The sequence below is a fragment of the Ischnura elegans genome, chromosome 1 (assembly GCF_921293095.1).
Source record: "Ischnura elegans chromosome 1, ioIscEleg1.1, whole genome shotgun sequence".
NCBI lineage: Eukaryota > Metazoa > Arthropoda > Insecta > Odonata > Coenagrionidae > Ischnura > Ischnura elegans.
In genome coordinates this window covers 49,009,920-49,028,351 of record NC_060246.1, presented here as the reverse complement: position 1 = coordinate 49,028,351, position 18,432 = coordinate 49,009,920, and the positions used below count along the sequence as shown (strand labels likewise).

Below are 18,432 nucleotides of genomic sequence, written 5' to 3'. Positions count from 1 at the left end.
TCCACACAGCCATTATGTATTATTTCTTACGAAAACATCACTTACACTTTTATCCACAGTATAGGACACTTAAATTCATACTGTACAAGTATCTATAAACAGACCTCACAAAAAACGTGGGCGACTTTAGAATTCAAAACTTAAAGCATTTTCTCCCTTGAATGGAAAGTTAATATTTATCACTGCTCTGTGTTAAAATAGGAGTTTTGCATCAAGTATAACTTGTCAATTGGGTTGACTTGACCAAACGATGCACCATTTGTTTGAGGTCCAGTGGCATTCGTTTCATGACCTATCAGTAACGAAGAAATTCCTTGGGAATTATGGCCTTGACCCAAACTCTGAAGGGAGAGACCATCTGATGTTGGAGTTTCATCCAGTGCTTCAAAGTTGGTGCTGTCATCTAATGAAATTTCGGAGCTGCAGAAACTCTCCCCTGAGTGTGTTGGGTATGTGTCTGCTGTAAAAAATCAGGAGAGTAAACATATTAATTATTGCCTTGATGATCTTAACATTATTTATCCATTAAACTTATCTCTCTACTAAGCCTCAGTAATAGCTTATATGTATTGGCTCCAAGTCACAAGAGGCCCTAGATAGCTTCAGTATCAATGAAAAAGTGAACAAGTTTTGGGGCCTGTTATATGTACGGCTGTCCCAAAATGTTTTGACTTATCACTGGTCTGCTTTGTATTTTTCCATATTAAACCATTATTTTCTGTTACCATACCGGTTTGTCAAATTCAATTCCCTAATTTACAAAAAAGTATGTTGAAAATTACTTTAAATTAGATTCGAATCAGAAGTCAAAAAAGATTATTGAAGCTTACATTTTAGTGTGTGTTGCTTTTTCAAAAGATTCTGTCTTTGGAATTAGACCTATCTCATCGATTGAAGTTCCGTTGGTTATACAATGTAAATAGACAGTAAACTTACCATCTGGGGAATACGGTATATTAGGATTTAGGGGTTGACTGCTTGATGGTGTGTAGGACGAGTCTCCTTCCTCTCTTACTCCTAACGAATTGATGTCTAGATAATGATCTGCAAAGTAAGAAGTAAATTTTGAATAAATATATTTGATTACTTAATGCTTTACTAAAGCTTTTAAGTGGAATTAATCAGTGTGTATTTACTTTGATCTTTACTAGAATGCTCCTGTTTAACTGATGGTTTTTCATCTTTTTCAATGCTTGTTTTGGTGTCAGCTTCCTGCTTAGCTTTGCGTTGAAGTTTTTTCATTTTGGCTCGTTGGTTTTGAAACCAAACTTGGACTACGCGGACACTCAGCCCTGTGTCTTTCGCCAATGCTTCTCTAACCTGTAAATAATAGACATATTACTATTATTACTAATGAATCCATAGATAAACCTTAAATTCATTAATCACAGGATAAAACAATTTTAACCTGTTGATTTTGAATCAAATTTACTAATATGGTTTTCACTGTGCGCCTGCAGTGGAAAATGCCAATCAATATATTCTGTCACTTTCATTATAATTGGTATATTAATCAAATTTGAAGGTGGAAAAAGTAATTAAGAAATAAATCATTTTGAACATTTTGGTGCTGACTACCTAGGCTTCTGCCAATGACAACCAGCTTTACACATTTAAATACTTATACTTGCAGAACAGATAAACATTTTCAGTGGTGAAATAATTAGGGATGGACAGATCCAGGGTTTTTTCAGATGCAGATTGGATACTTGATTTCAGGTGTCGAATCTTGGTATGCAAGTGCATTTTTGATCGCTGCTACAAAAATAAGTAATTTTTCAAGTTTTTTCTGGGTACATGTGATCAAAGGAATACTATGTAGACTTTCATACCCATTTTAATATTTCAACTGATTAAAATACAATTTTTTAAGCTCTTTGAGTTATTTGTCAGTATTCAAATTTTCCTCGTGCATGCTTCCCCCGAATTTTGTCACTTACTTATCGCATGCTGACTTGTGTTTCACCCGCAAATGCTTCAGTTGTGGTGAGGTAGATTTTGCACTTCCTAGCATTAGTTTCACCCCACAGTGTACGCAGATGGCATATGTTGAGCTCTCCTTATATCAATAAAAATGTTTCCACACAATGAAATACATTTTTATCAATACATATATCATTCAATTAAAGTGCTACTATGCAATCTGCGACATAATTGAAAATGTTTAGAACAACATTGACTTCATGTGTGACCAGGTGCGAGAACAAAACGAGGTAGCCGCTCAGAGATTGCGAGAGGAAGGGGTAGGTAGCGGAAGCACCTAAAGGGGAGGTGGAGGGGAATGAGCGCGATCCCTCTGTCTTTCAAGCATCGAGGCTACAAATGAGGGAGTAAAGGACGAATGTGTCAGATTTTGTGACGTCATTGCCTTGAAAGCGATGCTGGGTGAGCTACGTTATATAAGCAGTTGGTGTTTCCAGTCTGTCTCTAATTGTTTGAGGGGGCTAACACAACGCTTGATCTCTGCATTTCTTCAGGGTTTTCTTGTGTCAGCTTGTTTATAGACAACAGTTTCGCTGGTTATCCTGCCAGCATCATTAGGTCGAAGGTGTCGGCTGTTGGTTTCTGCCTCGCTTATATACCGTAGGCCTGATGGGAGCTGCTCTGTGATTGGCTGCCTGACTGGGCGCTTCTCTCTGATTGGCTCTCTATTTGATGACTTTTCCAGGCGCTGTGAAGGAAGTATCCATCTTCTCTATTGAAATTCAACGGTGTTTTGGAATTTCTATTGCTTACCTGATTTGTCTAGGGAAGTATCGGCGCTCCTTAACTAAAAGTTTCTTTTCTTCAAATTGGATGTCTTGGCCAGCATGACCATGCATGTTCAGTGATGCTGGAGAGTTGAAACTGTTTGTTCTCGGTCGCCCTTTGGTGTTCTTTAATCCTTATGTGCATGGAGCAGCAAGTTCCCCCTATGTAGGATTTTCCACAGGAGCAAGGCACCTCGTATACCCCCTCATATAGTTCTTGCGGAATGATGTCAGAAATCAGACCATCGCTGTGGAAACCTACGTTCTAATGATACTACGCTTGTTTTTTTGAAAATTGTGCTGTTCGGACAAGGTTGAATATTAGTAAAATCTAGTTGTAACTAAAAACTTAGTGGCAATCAATTATAGCTGAAAAAAAACTAAAATATTGTGAGAAATACATTGCGTTTGGTCTCATTCTTTTATAAATCACCTGCGTGTCATCCAATTACCAAAGCTATCGAGAAATCTTCAGGCACAGAAAATCACTCACCTAGCATTTACCCCCCAGAAACGGAGAATTGAAGCTGGTAGGCCCAAAAAGGTCAGTTGGTGACACGGAGTAGGGATGAAACGCATTGATTTTTCATATGTAACATGATATTTTCCTTTGAAGACAATGATTTATGGTCTGTATGATCTCAGAATCGAAGAAAAACATCAGAGGAAGGGGCTGGTAGAGGGCCGAGGGTGGTTTTCTGAAATCCGCGATGTAGTTACTTTTGACGTGATTATTATCTCATGACACTGAAATTCCCCTGATGATTGTTCAATCTCTTGGGAAGAGTCGCACATGTGCTTGTCATATTTTGCATTTTCCTTGGCTGAAATTCTGTTGCATAACCTCTATGAGAGATTTTAAACTAAATGGTTCATGTTTAGGACAAGCGTTGTTGTGTGACGGCACATGCAAAGAGAGGATCAGAACTCTTTTCACTTATGGTACTAGATTCAAATACCATGCTTAAAAATATTGTGAAAGTAAGGTCACAAATCTGCTGTTTTTGGACTTATTCCTATTATATTTGGTTCATATCACTAGTCTTGTAATTCTTTTAAGTTAAAATGCTAATTGTGGAATGTTACTGTTTTTCACTTGAGATCATAGTAGGATTCTCATGCTTGTGAAGTCATGAGTTACTTGGAGTCTTTTATTTTTATGAATTTTTTCCTTCAACTTCCTTCGCAGAAGATCATGAATACAATGGTGTAGCTGGATCAGATTCAGTAAATGCTGCTGCTTTTGTATTTCCTTGTAGGTGGTTGAATCCTGCCTTATTCTTTTAAAGTTATGCAGGAAGTGACTACGTAAGTGGTGGTATAGAAGTTTATAAAATATAGGTGGAAAATTTACCTAATGACTTCTTACACAATTAGGTGCTTGTATCTGAAGTCAAGCATGAACAGGTACTTACCTTACGACAAGGCTTTGGACTGACTTCGAAGGAGTTCTTAAACTGTCGTCGTTGAGCTGATGTGAGAATAGTTCTGGGCCGTTTTGGGCCTCTGCGGCCATCCCGTGGTCTGCTATTTTCATCAGCCATTAGATCATCTAAAAAAGAGCACAATGTAAATAAATTTGGTTTTACTGCTCTGATTGTTTAAAACCAATTAAAAACTATTTTAACTTATTTATTTCCAACAGGTTGTAATTTGTGGTACATTTACATGTTTATGGAAAATGAACAAATTTCAATTAGCTGACATTTGCTGTGATATAGTCCACCTCACTCTAATGTCTTTTGAATGTGAATTGACATTACAATTGCACAATCTATTTAAATGCTTTATGTTGCAGTTTTGATTTGAAGTCGTGAAAAACATCAAAGTGGAAATCAAAATGTGCTGTTGAAGATTGTAGCATGATGCAAGAGACATAATAGCACATTTGCATGCATATAAGACAAGGTTTTTTTCCTCTCCCTACTCCTTCAGGAAAGAGGGCATGTCTTGCAATGGGATGCAAAATGTTCGACTTCAATAGTTGGTTGCATAATCGATCGTAAGTTATGGATACCCAAGTTTGCATCCTGATAGTTTTCCTTAGAAGAACCATTGTTTAAAATTTCAGCAGCCAAATTATTCTTTTGAAAGTTTTAAAACAAAAAGTATTTTTTGGCAGCAGGTAAAGATTTGGCCGGTGCCGATCAGACGTTGTGTGGACTTTCATCTTGTTGCCTGATTTACTGTTGGTTTGGCTTAGAAAATCACTGTTTTTTGGCTCTGCACCACCTCATGTGGCAAAGTAGTGATTTCATAAATATGATTTTGAAACCTTTACTCCATAACTTTGATTGACTATGAGTTAGATTTCTAGCCTGCCATAACTATTCTCGGCAATGAAAGATTTCAGAAAAGTATGCATTGTCTTATTCTCGCAGTGTTCTAGAAACTTTTATAAAGGAGGCCATGACAAAAGTCACCTCATTACTTATCCTCGGAGATTTCAGGCTAAAAAGAGGGAATTTTATTTGGAGATATGCAGTAATTATTTAAAAAAATTTTCACTTGTGTTGTTCAAAATAAAGGGGGGTAGTCTTAGATTCTTGCAAATATGGTAGTTGTTTAATTTCTCGCTTGAAGTCTGACTTGTAATGTAACAACAATTTTGTTTGTCTTGTTGAGTTATGTATTGTGAGTTGATTGTGTGGGAAGCCATTTTTAAAGTTTATAAAATAACAACATAGTTTATTTACGAAAAAACAATGTAAAAATTATCTGAAGATATTTACAGGCTATTACTGAAGTTTAGGATAAGTCAATGTACCTTGTGGGCTGCTTGCTTGTTGGAGCATGTACATTTCTTTTTCAAAGTCAGCTCGACAAAATAGTTGCCCTCCTCTGAGGACAAATTGATCTCCCTTTTGTAGCTGATGACAGCATATGACACACACAAAACACTGTAGGTGAAACACGTGAGCCTGAGCTCGCATCACCAACTCATGAGGAAGGACTCGCTCACCGCACCTGGAACACTTTACTCCAAAAATTCTGAAACAAAAGATTGAAAGAGGTTGTGAGTTCATTTTATCTACATGTACAATCATTTTGCTTGATCGCTGGTTGTGACCAATATCTCACTGGGCTAGTAAAACTCTTAATCTAGTTTATTTGATAATAAATATGTACATAAATTCCAACTTCAGACTCTACTTAGGATAAAATAGGCCTTTAATGCTGCAGGCAGTGTGATATTCACCATTGTCCGTGTCCTTGGAGTGGGAGATGGGTGATGAATTATCTTTAAAATATTTTCATATGTCATGAGTACATTGAGTAATTAAATTGGCTGAGATGTTGGATACTAAATATGTTTTTGCTAGTACTGTGTATGTTTTTATGCATTTGGAGGTGAAGGTTTGGAGAACCATTCAAGGTTTTATCAAGCTTTCAAACCTCTGAAATGTATTCCTGAAGTATTGAAAGTTAGCTGCAAAAAGAATAATCAATTTACTTGAAAATGTTGAAAATTAACTTCAATTTCATCAGCACATATCCTAATTAGGTAAACTGAGAGTTCTCAAATTTATTTCTTTGGTTGTTGCTTTTGATTGAAATCTAAACGAATTTATCCATGAGTGTTACTTGTGGAGAAATCTTTTGCATGCATACCATCTATAATTGGAGATACAGCACACATTTGATTATCCATTCCATTGAAGAGGAAACCCCAAAGAAAATCAAAATTGGCAGACAATGCACTCATAATCATTTTCTCAGAAAGTTATCTTTGGTTTTTGTGTCATACTTTCTTAGCATCTTTTGAATTCATTCCTTTGGAAAAATAGTTTTTTAGAATTTGGTATTAGGGAAATGAAGTTTTTGAATTAGAAAAAGGAAAGGGTATTTGAGGTAGACAAAGGGAGTGTTTGGGAGGACTGGCTAGGGGAGTGATAGGTGGATACTCTGATGAACATCTAATCATACAACATATTCCAGGCTCTGTAAGAATTTGGACATGGGGAAAAATTCTTGGTGGTGACACCCATTCAACTTGGTGTGAGCAAAAACTATCACATTTGAATTCATGTCTTGAATTTATTTTTAACAAAAAAAGAATGCCAACCCTTAAGAGGGAAGGAAAGGGCAGTAATAAATAACAAGGACAGTAAGGGTTATACAAATGCTCACGTTATTCTGCAATATATTTAAAAGTATTCATCAGCTTCTGGTTTTTTGACACAACTCACTTCATTGTCAATACAAGGCTCTTAACGATAGCTTTTTCTTGGAGGTTATGTGTAGTGAAACTCTGATTTGTATGTCCTAAGTGAAATGGTGACTTACTCAACATTATGTTGAACAACAAGGGAACTGGTGATCCAACAATGGCAAATTTCACCCTCTTGTGTCATAAATAACAAAAAATCAATTGCTTTGTACGAAAAAAGTTCTGATTTAATATGAATGGCAATTGGTGCTCTTTGTAAGTTTTTAATGTTACGTATTACTCAAGCAATCCTCTTTTGTACTCCAAAAATAGAATGCAAAGCGTTACTTAGAATTTTCTCTAGGAAACCAACCCATATTCTAATTTGAGTTTTGCAAGGGCACAGTGAGTAGTGTCATAGTCTCTAATCCCAATGCAAACCTTCAAAAATTAATTTTGGATTAACTATGGCAGTAGAAATAGTTTGCTAGTAATGAACTGTGCCTTAAAATTGGTAGTTAGGGATGAGGTATTACTGTTACACTGTTTAGCATATACCTGCAACTAACTTGACGAGGGAAATACCTGTTATACTATTTATCTAAAATTTCAGTGGATGATCATTTATAAAACCTCGTGCCACCAATGGTCCCTTTAAAATTGCATGTTTACATGGGAAAGGATCATCATTCAAAGTTTGATGTTGTGTAATTGGTTGCTGTTATAAAAAATGTTATGAAATACCTGTCGTAATCGCCTTTGCAGTAGAGCTTAGAATTTCGGCTGTAGCAGGAATGTGTTAACAGAATACCACAGACAGAACATGATAGACATTGCTCGTGCCAAGAAGCATCAGCAACCCTCATCAGGTAACGATCTTGAATTTTCTGCCCACAGCCTTCACACAGCTCATGGCCTCCTTTGTCACTGCTACATTTTCCATTCATGCTGGAAGCTTCTGTGGATAGAAAGAATCACTTATTTACCTAAATGTAATGGAACAGATAATCTGATTATTATAAATTATTGATGAATATTCAGTGACTAGTTTAGTTTTGGAAGAAATTTCCTTTGGTCAGTAATGGTCCTACATCCCATTCATTAATTTGCAAATGGCCATTTGTCTAGAAAGGGTATTTAGGCAATTTCGAAAAAATAGGATGTTGGACATACCATATGATGGGCAAATACATCATGTAATTGGAAAATGATTGAAAGGAAATTGAGGGTTAAATTGAGGCTCGGTTAGGATAGAAACCCAAAACTCACAGGTGCTGCACTAGATGTCTAGACATTAATGTAATAAATTGTATATGTGCTAATATCGTTGGTTGGGAAACTCATAAGACCAGGAGACAATTAGAAATTGTACAATTATTTGATTTTTTCGGAGCCAATAAGCCAACCCATGTCTAGCTTTTATGTTGTTCACAACGTGCTGATTATCCATGCTTTAAGTGAATGGCAATGCAGATGAATTAGATGCAGGAGTGTTCAAAATGCCTCACTACTGTGTCAGAGGAATGAGAAACGATTTTTCTAGTCTCAAAGTAACACGAAAATTTATCAGAGCTGTAAGTAATGGTAAGAAAGTTTGAAGTTCACATTATTTTAAGTTTTAAACATTTATTCATATATTTTGGCAATGATTATGAAAAAAACCAACCTTTTGTGGGAAATATGAGACTAGCCAAGATTTTTCTAGTGTATCAGATTACCACACCTGATACGTTGCCACCCCTGCATGTTTGCTTAGGTGGCAATGTCAGTGCTGATGTACTTATGGTGCTCTATGGAAATTCTACAGGTTTATTTTGTAATAATCATAATTTTATCCTTAATAGTAAAACTAGTGAAATTTTGATTCATTTAATTCATCATATTGTTGCATTGCCCATGGATATGAAAAATTCTCTGACGGTGCTCTAATAAAATTTAAACACCTAGACTTAAAATTTGTGGCTTCTCTAATGTGTGACTGATGAAGTGTATAACATTTTTTCTGAGGTAAACATATCTCAAGTCCAATGGAGTGGAATAGACTCTTTTTGGCATAACTTTGTTGAATACATTCATTATGAAACATCAATTATAGTAATCAATCATGAAATGAAGACCTGACAAATTCTGTGCCAATATATTAGTTTTAGAACTAATGAACAGCATATTTAAGCATTTATAAGGGGTATGAATTAACTCTGGGTATGGTGTAGTCCTGGCTCAGTTCTGGGGAAAGTTTACACAATGGATGTGCATGAAATAAAATAAAACCACTGTAATTGCAGTTGCCGTTTAGGTCCTAAAATAAAGTTAAATCAAAATCAATGAATTACTGGTGTAGACAAACAGCCATCAAAATAAAAAAATTACTTGAGGAAAATTAGCCCAGCTACCTGTTATCATCTCTATTGTGTCTAGAGAGGGGTGGGATTAAAAAAATCATACTGTCGGCTATTGTATTGTTGGTATTGTCTATTGGCCCTAAAAATGGCATAATTGCATGCTGTCTAATGGAATAATGTTGATAGAAATTTGATTGATCTAGTTTGCTCAGGGCCCCATAATTATTTAGAAAAAATTGCAACCTTAAAGTAAATTTTAAATTTATATTTAGATGTGCAGGTGGTATTAAATGGTCTTAAAAAGCTTTTAAAAAAAAATTAATTTTGGCTGCTGTATGACATGTATTCTGGCAACATCAGCTAGAGTTCAAGCCATGATTTGGGGTGAAACATTATTGAATTTTTGTAATAGTTTTGCTGTTTTACAGGCATTGGAGCTTCTCCTTTTCAATAATAAAATGCTATATTTACTGTGGATTCTTTTACTGTATTGATCTATTGCACTTTGTCGATGATAAGTTATCATATCATAGTGCTAATTCATTTCAAAACCCATTAATAAATATTCAAACCCTACCTGTAGTATATGTATCAATTTATTTAATTTCTCAAGAGAACTACAATAAAATAATTTTAAAATCTACATTGGATTCTTAATTCTTGAGGGCATAATTATTTCAGCTGAGCCTTTGGAAGTTGTCCGGCGCACATTTTTTTCCCTACTCGGTGACCAGTGTTAGTAATGATTTTGCCTCTTGGTTTATGACCTGGTTGGTGTGAATGTAAAGAACTTGGGTTTTTCTCTTTCAAAATTGATGAAATAGACATCCTTCTAGAATTCACTTCACAAAGGTTGGAGGTGCCAGTTTCCTCTTTTTCAAATCCATTATCTCACAGTTTGCCTTGTCCACGTTGGAAATTTTATTTTTCTAAAAATCTTCCCCAGTTTTTTACTAGTTGTCTATAATGTCCTCCTGTTACCCATATTATTTTATTGGTTCCAGGATGAAGCAGCAAATGCTTAAAATATCACGTCATACAGGCCCATAAGGTTGACTCGATCCGTGATTGATCCATTTTTATTGCTGGTCAGTCTGGTGAAAGATCTTAGCTTGATGAATTTCTATCAGCTTGATGAATTGAAAAACTTTGATTTAAATTCAAATTGTGTCAGTAAGCTATTTTTAGAGGAGAACCCTGCACCCTTCAATCTGGGGTTTTTGCTATTTTTTGAAATGCATGACAATTAATGGAAAAAAAATTATTGGTCAGCTGTTGAATGACTTTTTGTGGAATGGAATGATCACATACAATGTTATGAAAGCATCAACTGCAAATCACCCTTTACAATCAGAGCTCATATTGATGAATCGTAATTTGGGTAGCTCAAGTAATTCAAGCTCAACTCATCCACCATCTCCTAAAATCATTCAGAAAACCACCCAAATGTTTGAAACTAAAGAACGACTAAAAATTTGCAGTGAATTAATAATTAGTATCACTCGATCTAATTAAGGCTCTGAGTTGTGTAGAAATGAATTTAAGCTATAACATTTAGTCAATTTCAGCCCTTTCGAGTTCCCTCAATCTTTATTCTTTATCAACTTGATGGATTTTTGCCTGATTTTAATAAAATAATAGCATCCAAGTCATAAGTAATATCGTTTTTCAGAGAACTATTTTAGGATATATATATAATAAAATGTGAAGGCAGTATTAAAATCGTGGTACGTCGCTGTTAGGGGATAAAATCTGTAGTCCTCACTGTTGCCGCTATCCTAGAGATGTGAAATTGCCTAAAAAAATCGTTCAGTGGACTAAATTTACGCCGCCGCCTCCCTGCTTTTTAGTCGCCTTCACTTCTAGGGACATGGCAGATCTTGGCGCCGGGAGCTCCAATTAAAGCCAATGCTGTGCGCTCTTTCCATGGGGAAATCGGGGCTGCTCAGAGATCCATACCGTAATCATAGTCGTTTCGGAGCCATGGGAGGATGATGAGACCAGCCTCTAGTATTGAATAAAATAAAGTGGCGCTAATTAAGGAAGCTGTCTCTTCCTCTGGGGAAAACTGTAGGGCGGCAGGTCTTGTCAAGCTCTATAAATTAAGTCAAGATCGAAAAACCTCTATGCTAAGGAGGGGGTAAATATTGAATGATAAGCTTTGTGACATGTGAAGCACAGCATAGCCACCTGCTGGTTTGGTCTTTAGATGCGGATTGCGTAGGGCACAAGCTAGGGATAGGGGATAAATTGGCAACAACTAGATTACGCGCGCTCTATTTTCGGTGTTCGGTATATTTCGGTGCTTTAGATTAAGGGCGGAAGTTGGCTACAGACAACAAGTTACGATTGCTATTGGTGATTAATATTAAGGAGGAGAGTTGCACAAAGGAAGAGAAAATTAGCCTTTATGAATGGAATCACACATTCTCCTGCAAGCCCGGCAAGTCCCACGCGTTGATAACATGCGGGCCGCATGTGCAGCAGGATACGGATTTTACTCCGCCCACCCACTGTGGTCGCTTTGACTCATTGAAAGGCTAGGAGCGTATGCCAAGTAACGATAAGCCTATTAACTAGGACTATTAATGTTACTATATAAAAAACAATTTCATTTGAAAGTGGGCTGTATGAAACCTGGTATTGCTTGAGGTTTTCGAAATGCATTATTTGCCATCGCGAATATCTATGCTAACAGATTAAAAAATCTTTTGTCCAAACTTGAATTTTCAGGAAGTTCTTTTTGAGCATCGATTTCGTATACTTGCAATAATTTCTAAAAATAGTTCAATTACGACTATTTGAGCAACTGTTGTCGTAATTTTCGGAGCGACTAGTCCACCACATAAACCTAGAGAGGGAGAATTTCTGTGATCGTAGAAATTACTTTTGAAATAGAAGTTATTTTTCTGAAATATATTTTAACATATTTTTTATAGAATCATTTCTGTAAGGGCTACAAATGTTTGAAGGTTTTTATGACAATTTTTTCTGCTAACACGGGATATAAAATTTTCAAATTTCATTTTCGTAGCCACCACTGTGAAAAAGGACGAGGAATGCCAATTTGTGTTTCTAATTCATTAGGATTTACTATTTCATAGTGTAAATTTACTAAAAATGGATAAATAATCATATTTATTTATTTTCAACTATTTAAGAGCTTTAATTTAAATTCAAAATGAAATAATACGTACATTTTTTAACATTGTTTTTATTTTCGAGGTCATTCATTAACCAAAGGTATGAATTTGCTATGGCATTACTTTAGATTGATAAGTAAAAAAAAAAGTAAGAACATGACCACCACCCTTGGTTGGAATCATTTGTCCGTTCCACAAAATAAGTTATAGGATGTTGCTTTATGATGGAATTCAAACTTATTAATGGCATCGATGATAGGTTAAAGATAAGTATCTTGTTTGTATCCTATACTCTTTAAATTGATGTGAATAAATTGAAGTCAGTAGATATTTTGTTATTTAATGAGTAATTTTAAGTTTTAGCTAAATAGACCTTATGAAAAAAATCAATTCAAATTCAAGTGTAACTTTTTTTACTTTATGCTAGTTATATTGCTTTGAATATGTCTTCGCTTTCGCACTTTTACTAAGGCTCTAATTTGTTTACTACATACATTTATTTTGATAAATATCTTACAGAATTTCTTTTGTCGAAGTGAACGTATAGAATTTGTAAGAATCCACTATGTCATATTGCTTGATGACGTTATTATTAACACAACAAGTTTGCTTTATTTAAAAAAAGATACTGGCTATAGTTTCATAATTAATATTATCTTAAAACTCACAATTTTTTCAATCTAATGTTTGAGGCATAATATTTCCTCATGAGAACACAAATTTCAGCTATCATTCAATGCAAAGTTCTCTCAATTTTTGGTCTTCTGCGGTATTGAACATGTCGACATTGGAGAGTTATACCGCCGATTATGAATGAACAGCCATACAGGTGTCCATGCAAGGAGGTTGTGATGAATACACATCTTAAGACATTCTCGAATATTTTCCATTGACTATAGATAAACCAAGTACAGTAAATATCGTCATCATACTTTCCAAGTAAAAATGTCGAAAGAAAATACAAAAAAATGGTAATGAATTATTTGAAAAAATAATTATCATACTAGGAGACGGCAGGCATTCATAAACCTCAGTTAATGCATAGGAAATTTCTGAAATAGCATTTGAAGTGTTTATGGTTAATTAAAATGATTGAGCATCTGGTATGAGTGATAATCGAGACGCTGTTCACAAGTCTCGTCCTTTATACACATAAAAATCATATCGGTGAAGCTCAACTTTTGTCTTCATGCTACGGAATAGTAAATTTTCTACATTATAATGGAAATAACTAATCCAAAAATTTCCGGGTAACTGGTTTCTCTGTTGCAATTAGGTACTAAATTATGTGGGCGAATCGAATAATGATTGTATTTTGCGGCGAAAGAAATGAGTGGGGTGATTTGGCACTTCTTTAAATTTTTAATTGAAAAAATTATCTAATAAACGTCGTTTTTATATTGAATCGCTGGTGAAGTAGCACTCGCAGTAACAGGGAGGTACCCAGTGCTTTTTTACCTTATTTTTAAGGGGGTGAACGAATAACATATGAGAAGAAGTAAACGGGTAGGCAAGGAGGTTTTTGAAGTCCATGTGAAATCGGAGGATGTGTGGGTTATGTTTTAGCGGTCTAGCGGGTCGGCGAAGAGGCTTTGCATCGGCTTCGAAAAGCGGTCGACGGGTAAAAGCAGTGCCGCATTCTTGTGGAGTAGGCCATCGATTACCCTAATTACCCGCACGGCCCACCGCGAATGCCGAGAGCGGAGCAATGAAGGAGCGAGTAGTGGACTTCGGGGCTTTTGGGAAGGGGTGAGAGGGTGTGTAGCGGTCTGAAGGGACGGGATGGAGGGGAAGGAGTTCGCTCCGATGGGAGGGGAAGGAGGGATCGTGGATGGGGAAGGGTGGAGGGCGAGGGAGACTTGTAGCCCTATCCCCGCCCTCCTCTTCACAGGTCCTCATTGCCCCCGAGGAAGAGCAGAAAGGAATCCCTTGAGACGGTCTCATTAAAGTGTCCGCGCTATAGATGATCGTTAGCAAGAGTGAAGGTGAGCGGGTTTATTCAGAGTTCATTACGTGCTCGTTTTGCCCGTTGTATCCGCGGAATCACTCGATTTCTTGGAAGATGAAAACTGGCTCCACGTCCCTCCCACAGAAGATTATGTGATTTGTAGATTTTTGAAGACGTTTGCAGTTAGGTTCAACCGATTCAGGTGTGATATTGTTGAAGTTCGACATGTTGAAATAAAAGGTAGTAGTACTTTTCCACAATTATTTAATACTTAACAGATGATGGCTCTGTGAGCCAAAACGCATACTCATTAAATAATTGTGGGAAATAGCAACTGCCTTTTATTTCAACACGTTTCCAGTTATAATATTGGAATAGATTCATACAAATCCTCTTCCTAACTGAGTAACCTATACCAGTTTACGATAAGCATTAGATCATTATATTTGAACCAGGTGAAATTTATTGCCAACACTATGGCAAATATGAAGGGAAATATTTTCAGCATTAAAAATTGGTAACGTTTATGATAAATATACATAGAAAATAAATCTATATTTTGGGTGAATTCCGCGTTGTATATTTTATCGCTTTCATGGACGTTTCCCGTGTAGTGCTGGAGGCTTCTGCTGTGTGAAACGGTTACATTCTAAACTTACACGAGAAAGTGAAAAAGAATACGCGAAATTCTCTCAAAATAGAAATTAATCCGTCATCCGCGAAAGATTTATTTAGTAAATATTTTCAGTAGTAGTATTAAAAATTGAGTTATTAGGTTTTGTTAAGGGATTTTCATAGCGCTACTCATTCAACAGGTTAATTTGAAAGAATTTAAGAGAAAATAATAATTGAAAAAAGATAATGAATGCGTAACACGGAAGGGTCATTTTTGTTTTGTATGCGGTAAAATTTGGTCGAAACATTCAGTCGCAACTTCATCTTTAAAAAATACCATAAGATTTTTTTATCTCAGGGTTCAATTATTTCAGTCTCATCTCAGAGAAGAAACTTCACATTTTATTCTAAGGAAAGAAAAGCCTCTCAAAAATGGAAAGTCTACTCCATAGAGTGTTATCGTTTGTATATGCTTGTTGCATCGTTAATGTTCAACTGTCAAGTAATGCTTGCGTTATGACGGCTTTCCTGTTGAACAAATACGTTAACAGGTTAAATCGACAGTTTTTCCTATTATTTACAGCTTTCGAGTGCTCGTAAGGGTGAAACATATATTAAATATTAAGTGATTATTTGTTCGTTTTCATTCTTTTATAGTTCCTACCATAGCTTGCGTTATATTTAAAACCTAGAGAATTCGTGACTCACCTGCTATACGAAAATTCAAATTGGATTTGTGGAGCGGGGCATTCATATTGATGGGATTCACTTTTGGATGATGATCGCGGTTTTGCTCTATTATTTCTATGACCATTAAAAATTATAATTTGCTTTGCGTCGGACTATTGACAGTGTGTGTCCTTTTTGGTCAACGTGTAAATGACAAAAAAAGGTTGAAAATCTGTCATCCTTAAAAAAAAAAAAAAAAAAAAAAACAGCGATTGATGAGTTAAAAAAAAACCAATTCCCTTTCCTTTTCCATGACTTCTGTAAAAGATTCCTCAAGTATGTGAGGACTCCGTGTAATAACCCATCAGTTTTCTTTAACGGACTTGAAGCATTGTTGTATTAAATATTATATGGGCGTGTTCCCTAGTACAGGTGGTGTATTATCCATCGAGGTGAGAATTGATTCGGGCAACATTTAATCTCCTTTTCTCATTTTTCGCCATTCCTGAGTTATTATATACCCTACTCTTTTGTTTTTGTTTTCCAATGCTAGAATAGTAGACAATTTTGAATAAATTTTGAAATAAAGTTCTCATGAGCCCTTTAGTGCTTTCTATTCGAAATAATAAGCATGAAAATGGCAATAATTTCTTTCTTGTGAAGATTACAGCGCCTACCATATATGACATTGCGACAAAAATATTGCTGCGTGATTATTATAGCGCAAGCTGTAACTCAATATGATTGATAAACAATATGAACATACCTGGACGGCCGGAACCTTGTGCTGCTTCATGCAGCATCTCTGCCTCTTGCACCATGTTTCTGATGCCTTCCAACATTTGGAGTCCTTTTTCCACTTTCTTATCAGTGCGTAACAGAAGCCTCCGGTTGCAGATACAGAGGACGGTTTATTGAGCACTTGAAATGCACTTCTCAGTCTAAATCAGTTCTTTGTGGGGTGAATTAGTTCCATTTCCTTGAAACATTTCCTTCCAATTTTGCACAATTTAAAAGTTTTCCTTAGACTACGTGAGTCATGCAAGTTCGCTCTCTTCACTAGATACACCGTCAGACCTTAACCTTCTTCGTTGAATTTTGGAAGACGCATGTGTAAGGCGATTGACATTGAACGACATCATCTGAGGGTGACTATAAATAATAACTCATGGACAGCGTGGTGAACTTTAGTGTCTCTCACTATTTTGAGTTCAAATTAAAATCTCCTGTTCCTTTCTAACCTCTGCTACGGGATCACTTTTTAAGCGTCACGACGCAAGAACTGATGCCTCACTCACGTCCCCTCGATGCCCGGTCACATGCTTCCGCGACGACGCGCGGTGTCTCTGCTCGGGCAGTAGCGCCTCTTCGCTTCTTCAGTCGGCTGCAGGCCCACGTGGCGGGGATGTCCGGGACCTTCCACCTCCGTCGGGAAGACTGCGCCTAGGATCGGCAAGTCGCTCTTCTATTTCCCACGACCGCGTCTGCGACATCACCGGGAATCCATTTCCGCGGGGCCACACTCTCCCGCCACGCGGGGTGATCTCTGTTTACCCTTGCGGCGCGTACGGGAGGCCACCCTCGACGTCCACGTATCCGAATCCGTCCGTGACCCCACCCGCTGGACGGACGGCGACTGTCTCCCTTGCCCTCTCTCGCTTGCACCCGCCCTCGATATCTCCCTCCGTGGGGTCGAAGTGAAAATGACTCTGCGCCTGCCCCGCACCCTTATCCCTCCCTCTCCCTCGCGCGCACCCCTCCTCCCCCCTACTAGCTCCACAATCCCTGCCGGCATCCTCCGCTGACGGAATATAGTCCCCTCTCGGCCGGGAACCTCGTGGAAAGAGGGGGTGTACAGGCTCCTCCCACATCGATGCACGGAGATGCGATGGGGCGGGAGGGGGCGCCGAGGAGGATAGCGGCAATTGGTCCACGCCCAACCCCGGCCGCTCTCTGGGATGGCTCACCCGCCCCCCGCCCTCCTTCATCCTCCTCTTCGATCGACCTCTCCCTCCTGGCGGGGGTGCGCGCGCACCCGGGTGGAGCGGTGGTGTGCCATGCTCGTCTCGCAGAAGGGCGGTTGGGGCGAAGGGTGGTGCGTCGCGGGGCGGGAAGCGATGACCGAGTCGGTCGCTGCGGTTGTAGGCGGCTGACACGAGTCGCGGGGATGGCCTTCATGCCCGTGCGAAATGCTTCGTGGAAGTCTTATGGGAGTTCGGACATTCCTATTGAATAGATTTTTCAAGCATAGTGAAAGTTTTTGCGCACTTGTCGATTCATATTGGAAATGTCATATATGCCAACTACATATATAGGTATCTTTATGCTCTTAGTTGAAATGAATTCCTTCAAATTTTTAAACCAAATTAATTGGGACACTTTTTCAGTTCTTTGGCACATTCTAGTGATATTAAAATATAATTTTGTCGATGATGCTGTTCTTGCTTAAAAATAAAATTTAAATGGCTGCGGTTCAATAGCTGGAATGTAATTCCCTAGGTTAGGTTTGATCCCGTTGGCGGTTAAAAACCATATCGAAAGACAACTTACTTTCTGGAAACTGAAGAGAATGAATGAAGGTATTTGGGGTACTTTTTTTTAGGGGTAAAAATATTTTGTATCTTTGCCTGATTATTAAAATTAGAAGGAAATCCTGTTTTTCCTATAAGTATCTTTAATTATTTTTACTGATTTGTTTTGGAATGAATAACATTTTTGACCGAATAGAAGTCACGCAATGGTAATAAGGGGAAAATTGCTGAGATCATACTTAGTCTAATCATTATGGCTATAGATTTTTTCGCTTATTAATGCA

At 37.3% G+C, this 18,432-nt stretch overlaps 1 protein-coding gene across 1 annotated transcript; it reads right to left on the bottom strand.

The window, feature by feature from the left end:
• LOC124159538 (LIM homeobox transcription factor 1-beta-like) lies at nt 1-17,255 on the bottom strand. Its single transcript, XM_046535422.1, has 7 exons — nt 16,384-17,255; nt 7,645-7,858; nt 5,518-5,741; nt 4,166-4,302; nt 1,137-1,320; nt 937-1,044; nt 1-460 (listed from the first exon to the last, which is right to left on the bottom strand). Exons 1-7 carry the CDS (start codon nt 16,457-16,459, stop codon nt 180-182), a joined length of 1,224 nt encoding a protein of 407 aa, XP_046391378.1. The 5' UTR covers nt 16,460-17,255; the 3' UTR covers nt 1-179.
• Between the last annotated feature and the right edge of the window lie 1,177 nt (nt 17,256-18,432).

Coding starts and splice junctions, on each gene's coding strand:
- LOC124159538 (XM_046535422.1), bottom strand. CDS start 16,459: ATGTTGGAAGGCATCAGAAACATGGTGCAAGAGGCAGAGATGCTGCAT. Junction 7,859..16,383: donor ACAAGGTTCCGGCCGTCCAG/GTATGTTCATAT, acceptor TTCTATCCACAG/AAGCTTCCAGCATGAATGGA. Junction 1,321..4,165: donor GTCCAAAGCCTTGTCGTAAG/GTAAGTACCTGT, acceptor TATTATTTACAG/GTTAGAGAAGCATTGGCGAA.